We start from the raw sequence: 18,406 nt of genomic DNA on the forward strand, positions 1-18,406 counted from the left end.
AGTGTGCGTTAGTGTCAAGTGCACACAGCCTGCTGACTGATGCTGTCGGCTGGAATGTTGGATTACACGGCTAATCCCTGAGCATAACACTGCTAACCCCTCACATCATCAACTCTCTCTGACACACACACACACACACACACACACACACACACACACACACACACACACCTTTCCCAGGTGTGTGTGTGTGTGTGTGTGTGTGTGTGTGTGTGTGTGTGTGTGTGTGTGTGTGTGTGTGTGTGTGTGTGTGTGTGTGTGTGTGTGTGTGTGTGTGTGTGCACGTGCGTGCGACATGCGGACGTGTCCTTTTCGGAGCTCAATGACATGTCAGGTAATGTTTCTCATCTTACACAGAGAAGGAACAGAGATGGAGAGAATGCTGAAATAAATGATTAAATTGGAAACTGAACAGAACTGTTTCTGAGGATTTTACAGCGTATATATTAGGATCTTTTTCTAACCAAAATGGAGTCCATGGAGTAGGCTAATGCATATCAAACTCGGGGTCCTTGACATGATTAAGCTTGAGAATCACTGTGCTAACCCCTTCCTCTGTCCCTTCCCCTTCATCTTATCTATCCTTCCTTCCTTAGTTCCTTTCCTCTGTGGTAATGGACTTTTCTATTGTGCCACTAGCTATGAAGATGTATAATGAGGCACACGATGGCCACGCTGCTCGTTCAATAGACTAATTGGCTGTTAAGTAACAACAATTCCTTACAGTAAGGAGTGGACACTATCTGACATGGTTATGTGTATTCTTATTATAATTTTTTTGTCCTGCATTTTGCAAGCGCTGCTGAGGTTGTATAGTGTTGTACATTTTGTTCATTGTTGATGGTGTGGTGTCTTTACCCTGCTGTATCTGCAGTACTTTTCAGTTGCCCTGTATCTTAACCGCTTTTCTGACTTTGGCGATTGAATTTCAATAAAGGTTGAATTCAATAAAGGTCTTATCTTATCTCATCTCATGTCAGTGTACAGAGTACGGCGAGGGAGCGGTGACGGGGGACCTGTGTGAGGACCTGTGTGTGCGAGGTGTGGTCCAGTACAAACGCTGTCTCTACTACGAGAACGGGAAGAAGGTGATCGAGGCTCGATGGAGAGACCTTCCCATCATCCTCAAATCCAAACTGGAGAACTTCTCCTCGTACGAGCCACTGGGAATACTGGACTACCAGGTATATACCACCACCACAACCACACTTCAAATGTTATTATAACTCATTATCAGTTGTGTCATGCAGCTTTCAGTTATTGAGAAGTTTTGCATAACTCTCTTAATGGAAGTAGGGATACTACCTCCAACCACTGCACATGTACTAACATATTCTACCATACAGATTGGTTAAAATAATGTTTTATTAACCTATTAAAACCGGGAGAGCATCTGTGTCATTTTAGCTATATATATAGAGTAACATACGTTTTTCAGAAAACTCTACTTATGATTTAGAACAGTGGTTCTTAAAAATAGCAGATGTACAAGCTCACAGTGCGTCACTTCGTGCCGCACTGCGAGCTTGTACATCTGCTATTTTGTGTGTTGAATAGTTTTGAAAAAAGAAAATTACAAAAATCATCACATCTGGGGGGGTCCCTGGCACAAAACCTTTTCAGATGGGGGGGGGGGGGGGGGTCCACGGCCAAATACAAATCATTTTGGGGGGTCTTGGCACGAAAAAGTTTGAGAACTACTGATTTAGAAGGCATTTGTAGAATGGGCCTCAGGTCTTAATGGGTTAATTAAAGATGAGTTATTGATTGTAGCTTCAAATGAATGATTTCCCTCCAGCAGGACACAGCAGAGGACCTGTCTCCTATGGACGTAGTGTTCTATGCCACCCTGGAGGTGAGTATCCATGACAACATGATAGCAATACACAATGTAAAAATACTCTGTTTCAAAGTAGTAAAAGTCCTGCATTTTACTTGAGTAAAACAAGTGCAAAAGTATTGAAATCAATATAGTTACAGTAGCAAAGTAAAAGTAGCCTACTCGGATTTTTCAGAATTGTGAAACGTTTTCTAAAATAGCCAATCTACAAGCTCACAACGCAATGTGACGCGCTGTGAGGTATTTTCAAATAGCCTAATTATAAAATAGGGCTTAAGTAGGTAATGTACTATATGTTTTGCATTCATCTACAAAGTTGATTGAAAAGTACAATATTTTTACTTTTTTTTACTCTATTTTACTCTGAGATGTACTGGAGTAAAGTACAAACACATGGAAAATACTCAAGTAAAGTCAAAACTAAACAAAAAAAAAAAAATGTGTAGCCTACTGAACTCCAGGACTTGAGCAAATGTACTTAGTTACTTTACACCACTGCATCTTATAGTAAGGTCTACAACTGTACTCCTGTGACAGAGTAGAGAGCAGCGTTTTACAGTGTGTGTGTGTGTGTGTGTGTGTGTGTGTGTGTGTGTGTGTGTGTGTGTGTGTGTGTGTGTGTGTGTGTGTGTGTGTGTGTGTGTGTGTGTGTGTGTGTGTGTGTGCGTGCGTGCGTGTGTGCGTGTGCGTGTGCGTGTGTGTGTGTGTGCGTGTGTGTGTTCTCTGGTGGTGAGGTGAGGAACTCTCTGGGCTTGGCTGAGGAAGAGGAGGATGAGGAAGGAGGTGCAGGAGGCAGAGAGAACAGCACGCTGGCCAAACTGTGGGGACACAAGCTGAAGAGAGACAAGACCTACAGCCGAGCCGAGCTGGCCTCTCTGTGGAGCCTACTGCAACAAGAAGAATACACCTTCCTGAGGTAGGATGGATGGGTGGAATGGTGGGGTGGGACTTTCTTTGGTGTTTCACCCAGGTGGGCGTGGTCATAACTTTAACCTCACAGAAAATAATTATGCCTTAACCCAGTGGTTCCCAAACTTTTTTGGTTGTGTACCCAAGCTACTGAAAATAGCAGACCTACAAGCTCACAACGTGTCGCGATGCGACACGTTGTGAGCTTGTAGATCTGCTATTGTCATAATTTCTAATGGAATTCCTCTTTATGGAATTTAGATTTTTTTTTAATGAATAACTGTAAAACTAAAACTAAAAAAGAAATTGAAAATCTTTTGAAATATATACTGTATATATATATATATCTTTTTTAAAGGATATTTACTAGCTTTGGGAACCACTGCCTTGACCTAACCTCAAAACCACGCCCACCAGGGCGAAACACCAAAGAAAGAGAGAGAGTCCCTTGGACTGCTCAGGGTAGAGGACAGGGTACAGCAACTTGCAATGGGCTTGGTCTTCAAGATAGGCTACTCAAGGGACCAGTGCCCATGTACCTGTCAAACTACTTCAACGACATGAGAGACACACACACACAGGCACAACACCAGAGGGAGCTCCACTGATCTCGTTCAACCCAGATTCGGCACAAACACAGGGTTGAATTAATTCTACTGCAATGCCACCAAATTGTGGAATGCCGTACCAACAGCCATAGAAAACTGTGACTCCCTACCCTTCTTCAAAACCGCCCACAAGAGAGCACTTTGTAACTGATCTTAGAAAAGTCTTCTATGCTTGACACCAGAAATGACTCCTTTTCTATGCTGGGGGGGGCAATGCCAGACAGAGGGACACACTCAGCCTGGACAGACTGATTCAAGCAGGCTGGCGAGCTTGACTCTGTGGTGTCAATGGCAGAGAAGAGGACTTTGGCTAAGGCATTATCCATGCTGGAAGATGCCAGACACCCACTGCACACAGCACTTTACACACAGAAGAGCACAGACAGATTTGATTTGGGAACTCCTTCATTCCAAGGGCCATTAGACTGTATGTAATGAAGCACTGGGGGTGCGAGAGGAGGAGGGAGGGGGTTGGCCAGCTAATCTATATTTATATTTTAGTTATAGCTGTGGTCTTTTTTTTTTTTACTTTTTTACTTAGGATTTTTAACTTCTTATAACTTATAGTTTTTTTTTTACTGCATTCTATTTACATTGATGTAATGTATTTTATATGTTCATCATGCTTCTTTTTATTGTCAATCTTTATGAATGTATTGCACTGGAGCTTTTGAACAGAACAAGATTTGAGCTAAAAAGCGTTATTTTACACTTTGGCTTATTCAAAAATAGCAGATATACAAGCTCATAGCGCGGCACCGAGTGCCACGCTATGAGCTTGTACGTAGATCTGCTATTTTTGAAAAATCGTGAAAATGTGTGCAAATCTTTGAATATATATCTTTAATCGAACATTTTTAACTCGAATCTTTGCTTCTGGGGGGTCCCTGGAACAAGATATTTTGATGGGGGTCCGCGGCCAAATACATATAATTTTGGGGGTCCTTGACATGAAAAAGATTGAGCACCACTGATATAGAAACATACGTTTCTCAGAATACTGTTGAGATTTAGGAGACATGTAGAATCGGCTTCAAGTCTCAATGGGTTAATAAAGTATACATCTATCTATCAATCTATCTCTCCTCCAGGGTGCTACAAGATCTTAGCATCCACGTAGCTAAGGTGTTGGGTACATGTGGTCACTTCTATGCTGTGGAGTTTCTGTCTGCAGGACATGCCTGGGACCAGAACATCTTCTCTCTGGACGAGGTGTCCATCCCTGGGCTACAGGCCAAGGTTATTATAGTTTTGATTTTTTTCTTTAGTTTTTCTTTTCATTTATTATTTTGACTTATTTATTTATTTTTTCTCAGTTGAGTTTTAGTTTAGTTTTGAAAGTGCGCTTGCTAGTTTACTATAAGTCTTAGTTTTTAGCAATGGTTTTAGTTTTTTTTATAATCATAATGGGGTATTTGTCAGGGGCGAGATTCAGTAAGCTCAGATAAATAGTGAAAATAGCCGATCTTCAAGCTCGCCCGTTGTGAGCTTGTAGATCGGCTATTTTCACTATTTTTTGAAAGTTTTGCCAACAGGGCTTAAAACTGGCAGACTAAAACTCTATGATTTCAGTTAGTTTCAGTTACTTTTGTAAACACAATACAGTTTCAGTTAGTTATTATTTTTTATAAAAACATTTTTTAAAGCCTTTATTTCAGTTAAAGAGGCACTATGTAACTTTTTTTTAAATGAATAAAATGTAGTTTTGTCCAATCTGTATAATATAATACAATATAATTTACACAATTGGGGTGGTTGTATTTGGTCTCCCTGCTCTTCTATTGAGACATTTAGATGGTGTCAAAGGTCATGTCTCACCTAGACACAGGATCTGACACAAATCTTTACTTGATGGGCAATATTCAATTTATCCCCTGAGCAAGCAGGCAGGATCTATTAGCTCAATGGTAAAAATGTCAGTACTTGCGCAGGAAACCAGGTTCAAATCCGAGGTAGAAGAGGAAAGTTATAGTTTTGTTATTATAATAATAATTTGGTCTACACTCCTTGGGGTGGTTTTTTTTTCACTGTATATTTGCACATACGTGAAATGCGTTCTCTGCGAACAGTGAGCAGCCATTAGTTAGGGGTTAAAGGAATAGTTCACCCAAAAAATTACTTATTTTCTATCAATTACACGCCCCATGAAGCCTTGAATTCATGGAGATGATTTAGTTTTTGACACATTCCTTAGCCAATAATTTGATGACCGGGTGTATTTCCAGTAGGAGACTCAAAGTGACTCCTTTGATCTGATGAAGTCTGATGTATTATTAATATTATTATTATTTGAGTCTCCTACCGGATACATTAGCATATTTCCACCGATAATCAAATTATTGACTTGCAACAAAAACAAAAAAATGGGGTGTCTAATTGATAGAAAATAAGTCATTTTATGCATGAACTACTCCTTTAAGTGTCTTGCTCAGGGACACTTTGACACATCGCTGAGGCCTAGATATTGAACCTGGGACCTTCGGCTATACCCAGGCGGGCTCTAACTATACTCTGGTTGCTCCAGACAGGGGGTGTGTGGTCGGGGTCCGGGTCCAGGTGGACCAGCAGGGACATGGTGCATCGCATCGCTCTCAGCTTCTTGCACATGGTGCGTCACTTTGACCAGGACTTCACTCACCGTCTGCACCTGTGTGACGTCAAACCTGAGAACTTTGCCATCAGGAAGGACCTGACGGTGAGACCATGCAATGTTGCATGCAACACAACACGCACGCGCGCACACACTTGATACTTGTTAAGTGTGTTTGTGGTTTTTTTATAAATATTGAAGCAATATATTAATAAGAGCTTCTGACTAAATAAAAACTGCATTGGATCTATTAAAACAGGTTATTTTTGTCCATTTCCTGAAAAGTACGTTTTTTTTTTACACAAGGTTTTCACCAGAGAACAAAGATAAGCTGTTGTCCTTTTAACCTCAGTCTTGGTCTCCAGTTTCAGCCATGATGACCAGCTGCAGCTGCACTCAGTCCCTGCATGCACCTGCTTCACTAGGCCTGTACAACATGTTATCTTAACCCACAAGACCTAAAGCCCGTTCTGCAAATGTCTTCAAAATCCTAACAGTTCTCTGAAAAACCTATGTTTCTATATCAGTGGTTCTGTCAATGTCCCCCCAAAATTATATGTATTTGGCCCCAGACCCCCATCTCACAATATTTTGTTCCAGGGACCCCCAGAAGCAAAGATTTGAGTAAAAAAAATGAATTAAATAATATATATATTCAAAGATTTGCAAACATTTTAAAGATTTAAAAAAATTGCAGATCTACAAGCTCATAGCACGGCACAAAGTGACGCGCTATGAGCTTGTATATCTGGTATTTTTGAATAGCGAAAGTATAAAATAATGGTTAACGTGGTTGAAATCTATGCTTTCCCGGTTTCAATGGGTTAAAGCACTCATTATGGAAGCAAACCATAGGACCTGAGAGTCGGATACAGGAAGAGTGGGCACCTACACATTGTGGGCACCTCAATGTTAAATTGGCAACCCCCGATTTGAACATGCATGGTACATCATTATCGGACCCAAATGAACTTCTTGTTTATGCCCTAAATGACTGGCTATCTACAGGCTTTAATACACCTTAGATGTCAAATGCTGAAGCATGTTTAAATCAAGTACAATATACACTTTACAATACTTCAGACTATTTTCCTTTTTTTACATTTTTTATAGTAATTTATATGTTACAATTGAACATAGAGGTGCCCAGTCTGCCCACTCTTCCGGTTACCTCTGCTTCACTGGCTAATAATCAGAAATGAGTTCATATAGATGAGTTATTTAAATGTAATGGTGGGGTAAGTGATTTTCTTTGGTTAAAATAAGTGTTAAATGGCTCTATATTCTGATAGCACTCGTTGCTATAGTATAGAGTGTTTGTTCAGTAACAGGAGTCTCCATGTCTCTCCAGCACTTTTTATTAAACAGAAAATGCAAGTTCAGGTCGGGATAACAATTTTATCCAATCAGGATAGAGAACTCAGTCAGGATACAGATTAAACAAGTGGAATTGGAAGTGATGACACAAATAAATGAGCAGACAACATTTGAACTGGAACACTTATTGTCCGAAATGTTGTCAGCTACCTGAAAACGTATTTTCCGTTTATTAAAGTGCTGGAGAGAAATGGAGACTCCTGTTACTGGACTCTATAGCAATGATTACCATCAGAATATAGTGCTTTGACCTTTTAACAAAAATACTTTGTTTTGACCAAAACATATCACTTACCCTACCATTAAGATGAAGAAGTACTGTATAACTTACAAGAGGCACCAGTAGACCAGGAAATATACAGTGAGACCCTGCTCGAAATATGGAATTAATTATGGTGCGTCACAGTGCATGCGTGCGTGTCATGTCGGCATTATGTATCATGTAGTAGTAGGAGCGTGAATGCCCTGCAGGCTCTCCTCCCCGGTCTGTGATTATTGTGTATTCTACCAGGCCATTGCCTCTGTATTGCAGAAAGAATAGGAAGGCAACAGGCAGAGGAAACTTGGTAACGAGACACGCACGCACGTAATATCGCTCGTAAGTCCCTAGCGTCCCCTCCCGCGCATATCCAAGCACTTTTTCACTCAAGTAAGTCAACTGGAGGTAACTGGGGTCTAAGTTGCTCTCTGTCTACGCGTCTGAGCCCACAGACACACACAGTCTTTGTTCCACAGAGCAGTGTTTTCAGAACAACCAGATAAAGGAAAGCGGCAGCATTTTAACACAGAAACATCAAAGAGATCGTCTGGGTGATAATCGACTGAAATAGAAGCCGTCCCACAAGCAGCTGAGCTTGTAGTTCTGAAGATGAAAATCTCCGAGGAGCCAATCGATATATTGAATAACACCGGAGAAATGAGAAATGCATCATTTAAACCAACAGTCCAGTGCTACTGTGTACTGCTGGTTGATGGTAAAACTCGGAAGATAAAGTTTCAGTCAATAAGTTCAGAATAGGTTGGTAACAAAGCAGAGAGGGTCACACCTGCACAATAGATGCTCTTATAAAGGCTTTTGTTAAATTTACTGGCTGTGTTTTTGATCCGTGGATCTTTGTACATTCAGAACATCAACCTCTCATCCACATAGACCCCTAGCATCCCTATTCTGGGCATGTCGTAATAGATGAAGTACAGGTAAATATGGGTAGCCTATATAGGGTTAAAGTGTTGGCCTATATGCTTCATTGACCGGCGTCCGCTGGCCTAGCGGTCCAGGCGCATGCCACATACGTTGGCAATCCAGCTTGGCCCGATCCTGACGACCTTTGCTGTGTGTCATCCCCCCCCATTTCTATCCCCATTTCCTGTCAGCCTTGTTTCCTATCAATAAAGGCAGAAAAAGCCCCAAAGAATATATATATTTTTAAAAAAAGAGAGAATATGCTTCATTGACCGGGGTTCCCCCAGGTGTCTATCATGAGCCCCCTCCTTGTCTCCCTCTACACCTAGGGCCCTATTTTCGTCGGTGCCTTACCCATTATCCCTAAACTTCTTTGCCATTTTGTACTATTTAAAAAAAACAATGCCAATGAACAAGCTCACAACATGTCGATGTAGATCGGCTAGTTCAACTAAAAATAGTATAAAATGACAAAGAAGTTTAGGGATAATGGGTAAGGCAATATATTACGCGAAAATAGCCTATCTACAAGCTCACAGCGTGTCACATTGCGATACGTTGAGCTGATGAGCTACAGTATACTTTTTTACATAATATAGGTTTTTGGAAATCTTTTTGGAAATTGTATTATTTATGTATTTAATTTGTTGGAGGGGGGGGGGGGGGTGTCTTGCCTATAATGACATGCCCAAGAATTCCAGCTTACTGTGAGCTTATTGTTTTGTAAGAAGTTATCCCTGTTTCTGAGTCGATAATGAACTTTTTGCTGAGGAACACTAAAACGTTTTGCAAGCAAAATCTGCCACGTTTTGCGCTTGTAAAACAGCAAAGCTGTTGCATAATTCACTTTGTTCTTTTTAACAATGCTTGCACACAATGCATGGCTGGCAAACAGTAAACATTAATTGTTTGCTGGCAAACTTCTTCAGGGTCGAGAGCCTTTTATACCCTATATATACTTGGCCATATATATTGAGCGATCATATTTAACAGCGTTGGCAGAGGCATAAACAAACAGAGTTGTGTTTTTACTGAATATCTTTGCATGTTTAATGAGAAAAACCCTAAAATCGCTATGCTGAGAGCATACAGTGAGAGCGCTAATAAGGCTCTGCTGTCTTGCAGCTATATACACTGTAGTTCTGTACACACAGTGATGGAAGAAGTACTCAGATGTTTAACTTGTAACTAAAGCTGTCAAACAATTGTAGTGAAAAGTACAACATTTGACTCTGAGATTTAGTGGGAGTAAAACATTGAAAAAAATGAACATACTCAGGTAAAGTAAAAGTACCTCAGAATTGTACTAAAGTACAGTTCCTGAGTAAATGTACTTACAGTACTTACTTGACATCATTAACATAATCAGTATTCTAAAAGCGTACCGTATCAACGATAATTAGGCTCTGGTCTCTCCCAGCTGAAGTTCATTCTACACAGTCAGCGCTAACGCCAAACATTTCGCTCCCACGACACGCTGCCAAATGAAACATTTATTTTCTTTTTTCTAAAACTCGAATTTTTCCTCAAATTGTCAAGTGATTGTTACTGAAAGCTTGAATGTTGAAAGAAAGATTAGCTTTGGACTGTGTGCGCGTATGTGTGTGTGTGTGTGTGTGTGTGTGTGTGTGTGTGTGTGTGTGTGTGTGTGTGTGTGTGTGTGTGTGTGTGTGTGTGTGTGTGTGTGTGTGTGTGTGTGTGTGTGTGTGTGTGCGTGTGTGTGTGTGTGTGTGTGCGTGTGTGTGTTGAGTTGCTAAATGACAGTGCTGTGTGTGATTGTGTCTTTCAGCTCATATAAACCATGACAGTGACTGATAGCGCTGCTACTACAACAAGCAGAGACTCTGTTCTATCCAAGGCCGTTAGCAACGCACCGCCGAGCACTAATCACCCTGTTCTGCTCCCCAAAGTCTTTATTATTTTCTCAGTCTCTCTAAACCGCGCTAAACCGTCGGCAACCACATTGAATTGTTCCCTGACGTACTCATTAGCTCTGCCTTGCTTAACCACCACTAAACGGAGTCCCTCAGGGCTCAATACTAGTGTATTTTCTGTTTTCCGTTATTGTGTAAGTGTAAAGCTATATCCAGTGGTGCAGGCAAAGTACTCAACCCTAGTACTTGAGTCAAAGTATAGATACTACTGGTCAAATATTATTATTATATCATTATATATTCAAAATTATACTGTTAAATTCAATCTTTTAAACACAAATCAATCTCTCTCTCTCTCTCTCTCTCTCTCTCTCCCTCTCTCTCTCTCCCCCTCTCTCAGGTGGTGGCCATAGACGTGGACATGGCGTTCTTTGAGCCTAAGATGAGAGACATCTTGGACCAGAACTGCACCAGTGACGAGGACTGTAACTTCTTTGACTGCGTGTCCAGGTGTGACCGAGTGAAGAGCAGGTGCAGCCCCCAGCGCTCCAACACCAACCTGCAGGTACCGCTAACAGCACCACACCCTTATGGATTTAGTAGATGGTAAAATACTGTGTTAATTTCCTTATTTCCTTGAGTCATGTATGCACCTTTCTTTTATGCATTAATTACACTGTGAGATTTGAACTGTTCTAATCAATTTTTCTAATACATTTTTCTAATCAACTCCCTCCTCTTTAGTAATACTACTAAATAATAATAATAACTACAACAACAACATTGTAAAATGAATGCATTCAAATCAAAAATGTCTTGTTGTCAATAAACACCTAATGCATTTATATCATAGTTATGATTCATTGGCTAAAAAGATGTTTGTGGAAAACATGTATTAGTGTATACATATATTTAGATGTAAATATGACCAGGGGTGTCAAAAAAAAGCGTTTTATAATAATTTAACAAATTCAAATAAAGCTTGTCAATAGGAGGTGAAGTTACGACATTTATAGCGCACAGTACCGTGTGCGCTATAACATTGACTATTATACTCCCTCTTTATCTAAAAAAAAAAAAGAAAGTATATATATATATATCTTCAACACTCAATTACAGGTGTTGTCTGCTTTTGCAAGTCACCCATCAGCGCATTGTGGAATTATTCCGATCTGATCATGATGACGACATAATGAGGCACGCTCGTACCAGCAGTGGTATACATTACATATTTACACAGATTTGTGCTCAGAGATGCTCACATTTAAATATGCATGAACTAGGAACACATACTATTATTGATCCAAAATTGTATCTACTTTAATTGAATTGAATTATGGTTCACATTCTGTGTTAATTTAATGACCTCAGCATTCATACCAGTAGAACTAATGTATAACTCTTTATATTAACTCACTTATTAATTATATTATGGATATTTACTTCATATAATGGTTTGCTTATAAATTTACACTCATCATATTTCTTCTCTTTTTTGAAATACCTGATAAAGATTTAAGTATATTTCTGTTTACCTATTTTAAGATGTTCCAACCCTATGCACTCAGTGGTTCTCAAAATGGGGTCCTTTGGGGGGTTCCAGGGGGTCCCCAGCAAAATGTGTTAATACAGCATCACAATCATTCTAACCAATTTATCCATATGTTATATATTGACTGTTGAAAAAAGCAGATATACACGCTAGAAAATATTTTTTGGGCACTTTTTGGCATTTAATTAATGTTCAGCGCCAAAAACACATCGTTAATCGCTTGTTTAAATCTTAAAAATATTGAAACATTTTGAATAATTGAAATCTTTTTTTCTTTTTTTTACACAAATCTTCTCTTCGATCTGGTGGTCCCTGGTACAAAATATTTTTAGATGGGGGTCCGCTACCATATACACATCAATTTGGGGGTCCTTGACATGAACACGTTTGAGAACCACTGCTGTACAAAAGTGAAATGTAAGTGAGTTGTAATGTGACGTCTAATCACCATTATTTGAGATAATCGCAATTATTTCGCATAATTGTCATAATCATTTCCATGTTGAAAAACGCTCATACATTTTCAAATATGTAAAAAACTAATTGCATAAAAATCTGATCTAAAAGCTTTAAACGCGTCGCATCGCTCGGCTATTTCTACAATATTTACACATTTTAGAAAGTATAAATATAATATAATTTAATATATATAATAAATATAAATAATAAATATGTCAGTCATTTCTTTGTATATTAAAGTTATTTGTGTTATCTGCCCTGTGAAATTTTTGTTTACGAAGCCTAAAAGCTAAGCAGAAATGTAATTTGTATTTATAGCTGTGTTCCAATTAATGTCCAACGGCAAAAACAAAATGAAATCGTCAATCGCAATCATTTGTGTGACAATTAATCGTCATAAGTAAAATGACAAAGTCACGGCAGCCCTATAAATTGCCTCAGAATGAGGAGAATAACTTACGTCTCCGTTTTGCCATAGAGCTGACAGTGGGTGTGTTTTAGAATCTGCCTCATTTATGCTGTTGACTGATTAATTACATTGTAGCAATTAACGGTGCTTCTTTGTCTCTAATTACGTGAGCATTTACCTTGTCGTTAGTTGGCGAGCGTTCGTGACATTTGCTCTGATCTTACATTTTGTTTAACAAATGAATAAATTATCATAGAGTATTTCATTGTGTACAAAATCCATAAATCCATTAATTAGTTTGTAGCATTTAATTTTCTTTGCTGTTATGTGACCATTTACCCTGTCAGAACAAAGAGGGGCTCGCAACTCAGTTTGTTGAATGCTCCAAAGGTTTTTTATTTATTTGTTAAAAAACCTTTGGAGCATTCAACAAGTGAGTTGCGAGCCCCGCTTTGTTCTTATATTTCTGTCTTATGGCTCAGCACCAAGGAACGGAGGATGTGCGTTATTTGTTTTTCTGACCATTTACCTTGTCATCATGACATTTACTCTGACCCTTTATTTTGTTGCACTGCATAAGAGAAGTACATTGTAAATTGTAATTCATGTAAAAGTAATTAATTTAAAACTAAAGACATACGTACAGGGGCTGAACTGAATGGTTTTTAGTTGTGTAGTTAGGTTTTGTGTCATTTGTATACCACTGTTTTTGACAAGCACATACTGTATTGTAACGGTACTTTGAGATTTGTTTAAAATATAAAGTGCATTATAGATAATAAATAATAATAATTATTGTTATTACTATAAGGATAATGTGTTAATTGAGTATATTCATCAATGTTGTGATTTATATGATTTGTATATTTATTATTTGTTATTATAAAATCTATAAATGAGCTTGCTTTAAACTGCCACTGAAATAATAATAATGATATTGGGCCACTTCTAATAATTGCATAATAAGTAGCACAATATAATAGTACAACACCAAGCAAAGACTAATACATCATTGTGACTCATATTGGAATCAGAGTTATTTTTATTGCCAGGTATGTTTGCACGCATGAGTAAGCTGAAATATGATAATATAAGAAATAATAAAACAAGCAATATTTACACAGTAAGTTCTAAAAATGATCCACAGAAGCTCCGTATCCTACAAGTGAGACACAATAGTAATGAGAGCTGGTCAGCTGTCATCACAGTCAGTGTGACGCTGTCATCCTCCTGTCCCCTAAACGGAAACAATGAACGTAACCCTACCTCCGCAGGCCTCTGCTACCATCATCACCATGAAGATAGAGACTCCATATAGATAAGAGTCTCATCACCGGGCGGTTAGGTTTGACGTATCACATGTCACGTATGACCTGGTCACACGGATGTGTCTCCAAAAGTTATTCCACGGTGGTTGTACGTTTACATCCAAATTATGGCTCCATCTTTGGGAAAGACTGATCGGTATTTCAGTGGAAGCCAAGAAAAACAAAGTTCTGTTTGTGGTGAGGCAGACTAGGGGAAAAATACTGAGGCACGCCGTCTTCAGGTGAAAAAAATATATTGATTTATTTTGGCAGATGAGCAAGGCAACAGCTGACGACATATTGCAACACTTAGGTCTTCAACAGGGTATTTCAGTGGATTCAATTCAGTTCAATTCGATTTTATTATAGAGTACTAGAAAAGGGCAGTCCTCGGAGTGCAGATAGTAGCAAAAAGTGTGTTTTGAATAAAACGTGAAATGGTGGAAAATCATGGAGTTGCATCATGCAGTATCCAAGAAAGATTTTGATCATACGACCTACGGTTCCAGAGATATAGTCCGGTAGACACAGGAGGGAGTGGAGTGAAAAGGGGAGAGGAGGAGAGATTTAAGATGAAAGGAACGAAGAAACAAATGAGGCATGAAACAGAAAAAAGAAGAAAGGAATGAGATAAGAGAAGAGAGAAGAATAGAAGAAAAGAGAGGTTAGGAAGGGAGAGGAGAAGACATCACAGCCCAGACAGGAAGTGTTGATGTTCTGTGCTGCTATTGGTCCATCTGAGGGTTCACAGGTGTCTCCTCATGACCTCTAGTGACCCCTGGTAACCCCTGGTGACCTCTCCATTGTACATCCTGACATACACATAGAATGGAGGCATTGTCTAGACCAGGGGTGTCCAGACATTTTTCAAAGGCGGCCATAATTGAAAATAAGAAAATACTTTAGGGCCGACTGCATCTCCTGTCATACTGTGGCTTTGGACCATAACAAAGACAGGGGGCGATATCAATAGTCTTTTGTTGGCAGTGTAGACAAATGTAATTAAGCCTCATCTGAACAAAACCAAAACACATTTTTCACATGCACGCACTGTATTGCTTATTATTATATTTACCCACACTCTCCAATAATTTGTCTTTTGTTCAAATGGCAGTGAAACCAAAATGTAACCAGGTACGAAAGGTCTCTGCAGAAATAGAAAAATAAAAACAAAATAACAGTCTTTCTTTCTTACACATCTAGAGAACGAAACAACACAAGGAACAAGCTTCAATGTATGAATTTCACGTAACTATAGTGGCGGGACATAGATAATACACTTTAGGAAGGAGCCATATAAAATCTGCCTCCGTGCCATGACACTGTCTGGCACGCACACACAAACATCTAGACTCTAGATCAGGGGTCTTCAACAGGGGGTCCGGGACCCCTAGGGGGTCCTCAGAGTTACTACAGGGGGGCCGCCAAATCTTTGTGAAATGATTTTTGTTTTTAAACACTTGAACCCTAGCATCGCTATTCTGAGGAGAACTTTAGGCGAGGCGTTGTGAGCTTGTAGATCTGCTATTTTTGAAACACAATGTTATACAACATAGAGGGGGTCCCTGCTTCATCTCTCTCTCAGCTAGGGGGTCCTTGGCCTGAAAAGGTTGAAGACCCCTGCTCTAGATGTTTGTGTGTGTGTGTGCGTGCCAGTGTGGGTTTTCTCTGCTTGTATGCGCAACTGTGTTATTTCCTGTGTTTATCCTCTCCTCTCTCTCCTCTCGTCAGGTTATATGTGAGAAGATCTTCAGGTCATGGTTTTCTCCTACACTGTTGGGGGCCAAGGCAGGCCTACCTCTCCAGGTAGCTTCATCTCTCTTCATTAAATGAATAACACAACTATTAGAATTAGAATTCTTCAATGAATATCTATTCTCTACTTTTCACTATTTTTGTGTGACACCCTTGCATGATGAAGTACAGTAAGGCATTCATTTACGAAAAAACATAACAAAATATGGACATTTCTGCGCGACAGCAATGATTTGCATCGTATGACATAATCAAACCAAATTGTTCCTTATTAAAATGTATCGTCCCTTAATTATATCGTATCCCATGTATCTACAGTAGATATGCATTGGATTCATTACATTTCAAATAAAATAAAATCCCTTATAAGGTTACAGCTGCAGTTCGAGGATAAATCCTAAGACTTATTTCCATTGTGGTCCTCTTCCCTGGAGGTAAAACACTTATAACACAAAATAAATCACAGTAATAAAAGATAGTAACATACATATAGGGAGAGATTCTCTCTCTCTCTCTCTCTCACTCTCACACACACACACACACACACACACACACACACACACACACACACACACACACACACACACACACACACACACACAGTTATTAGTGAATTCAATAATCTTTATAAAAATGTGTATTATGCACAAAATAACACACGCACCCTCCATCCAATCAGAACGGTGTATTGACCCGTGGTGTAACTGTGAATTTCACCACCAGGTGGAGCTGCAGAGGGCAGTGCAGGAGTGTTCAGTGACCGGCGGAGGAGGAGGAGGAGGAGGAGGAGAAGAGAAGAAGAAGGAGGCGGATGAAAGAGGAGAGGAGAGAGGGCGGGGCAAAGACATCCACGACCGCCTCATTGACATCCTGACACGCCTCCTCCAAGAGGGAGGGGCATCAGGCCAGGGAGGAGGGGCTTGGGAAGAGAAAGGACACGACCACACCGCCCTCAACTTCTGAAAGCCCTCGCGTTCTGAACCCTTGGCCTTTGAACAATGAACTCGCGGCGGTTCCAACCAAAGAACGCATTCTCGTGCCCTTGACGTCCAACGGATGATGAGTTAGGATGGATTTGACCATCAACATCAGCATTTACGTAATGGGACGCCACGTGTTAATGAGGACGTGAAGATTTACGATTCTGTAAACGGTACGCAATCGGTACGCAACTCAGCGCAAGTCGGCGGATGGACTTCGCACCATGGTTCAAGTCCACTTCAGACTTGAGCCCATGGCAGGTGCACCTGCCTTGTTTTAAGTTTTTAGGGGACTCACCAACCTATATGAGTATGGTGCTTCTGCATTCCAGTGTGGGCGGGACTACCGGGACTGTCAAAATGTTCAAAAGTTGATGGGTTGATGGGTGGGTCAGATTTTGCCACAAGCCGTCACTATAGTACTACTTGTGAGTAAGAATTTGTAAACCCAAAGGGATCTATGGAGGGAAGATAACCAATCTTCCACCAGATCTCTTCTACCTGATCTCCACAGGTGTGGGCTCCTACAGCCAGGAGCTGCTCCACTGAGATGTTTTCCAAAGGACATACCGGTACACCCATGGAGGTGTCAGGTACACAGGTGACTCCCACTGGGTGGAATACACAGCCTCATACACACCTGAACGTGTGTGTTGTTGAAAGACTGATCACCCTGAGGTGTTGCTGATGATCTATATAGATGACACGTGGATTATAAAACCTTCCGAACTATGGAATTCATACGAGAACTTTGAGTTGAACTGGAAGCCAGGCTGCTCCTGTCATGCAGGAACCAAATAAGAAGAGACTGGAGGTCTGTGTGGAGAACCCAGTCCATGTCGTGTTTCAATGTTGCTTGTGAAGGTTAAATAAATGATCACTTGTCCTGTAATTAGCTAGTGATGAACGTTTGGTCTCCAGAACTGAAGATGTTTCTGTAAAATCAGAGTATTTTTTTGCCTTTGTTTCATGTTAACCGTCCATTGTTAATCGTCACATATCGCAGCTCTGTCATTTTCCCTCCCTTGTTCATCACTATAGGACTACTATTTGTGAAAATGTGTTGTTAAACGTGCTCGAGAAAGCAACACAATGAAGTTGTAAACAAACAATCCTAACGGTGCATAAAGCTACAAACCACACCCTTTGTGTCCATTGTCTCCCTCTCCTGATGGCAAGAGGTAATTGCAACGAAGTCCGAACTACAATAAAGATAGCGACGCCTGTCTGCTTGAAATACCTGTATTGACATTGCCAACCAGTTTTTTGATTAATTGATTGAATACTTTATTAGCAGTTTGCAAAAAACAAAACAAAGGAAAGTGCAGTTCAATACAAGGTCTGCTAAGAGGATTTTAAACCCAAGAAAGTCTATGGCTTGTTTCCATTGGGGTCCTTTGTAGGCGTCCTTCCCGACACCAGGGTCTAAACATCTCAATGGAAGATGTGAGAGAACACCTCCAACCACTGCACACATAGTGCATGATGTGCTGATGAGAACAAAAGAAAGCCCTCATAATTGGGAGATTTAGAGTCAGAACTGTGAGAACAAACTAAAGCCCT

The 18,406-nt window shown here is 40.0% G+C and overlaps 1 protein-coding gene across 5 annotated transcripts in view; it reads left to right on the plus strand.

Moving 5' to 3' along the window:
• The window catches only part of dipk1c (divergent protein kinase domain 1C), a 71,007-nt gene extending 52,926 nt beyond the window's left edge, over positions 1–18,081 (plus strand). For 4 of the 5 annotated variants that reach the window (XM_084048995.1, XM_084048997.1, XM_084048998.1 and 1 more), the window contains 8 exons: positions 981–1,184; positions 1,799–1,855; positions 2,575–2,756; positions 4,449–4,596; positions 5,882–6,052; positions 10,782–10,946; positions 15,840–15,914; positions 16,587–18,081. In XM_084048995.1, coding sequence (XP_083905121.1) covers positions 981–1,184; positions 1,799–1,855; positions 2,575–2,756; positions 4,449–4,596; positions 5,882–6,052; positions 10,782–10,946; positions 15,840–15,914; positions 16,587–16,826 — 1,242 coding nt within the window. In that variant the 3' untranslated portion in view covers positions 16,827–18,081. The remainder of the gene's footprint in view (positions 1–980; positions 1,185–1,798; positions 1,856–2,574; positions 2,757–4,448; positions 4,597–5,881; positions 6,053–10,781; positions 10,947–15,839; positions 15,915–16,586) is intronic. The other variant, XM_084048999.1, reaches the window with a different exon arrangement.
• The last annotated feature ends 325 nt before the right edge of the window (positions 18,082–18,406 follow it).

The sequence above is a fragment of the Gymnoscopelus microlampas genome (assembly GCF_963454915.1).
Source record: "Gymnoscopelus microlampas genome assembly, chromosome: 22".
NCBI classification, from domain to species: Eukaryota; Metazoa; Chordata; class Actinopteri; order Myctophiformes; family Myctophidae; genus Gymnoscopelus; species Gymnoscopelus microlampas.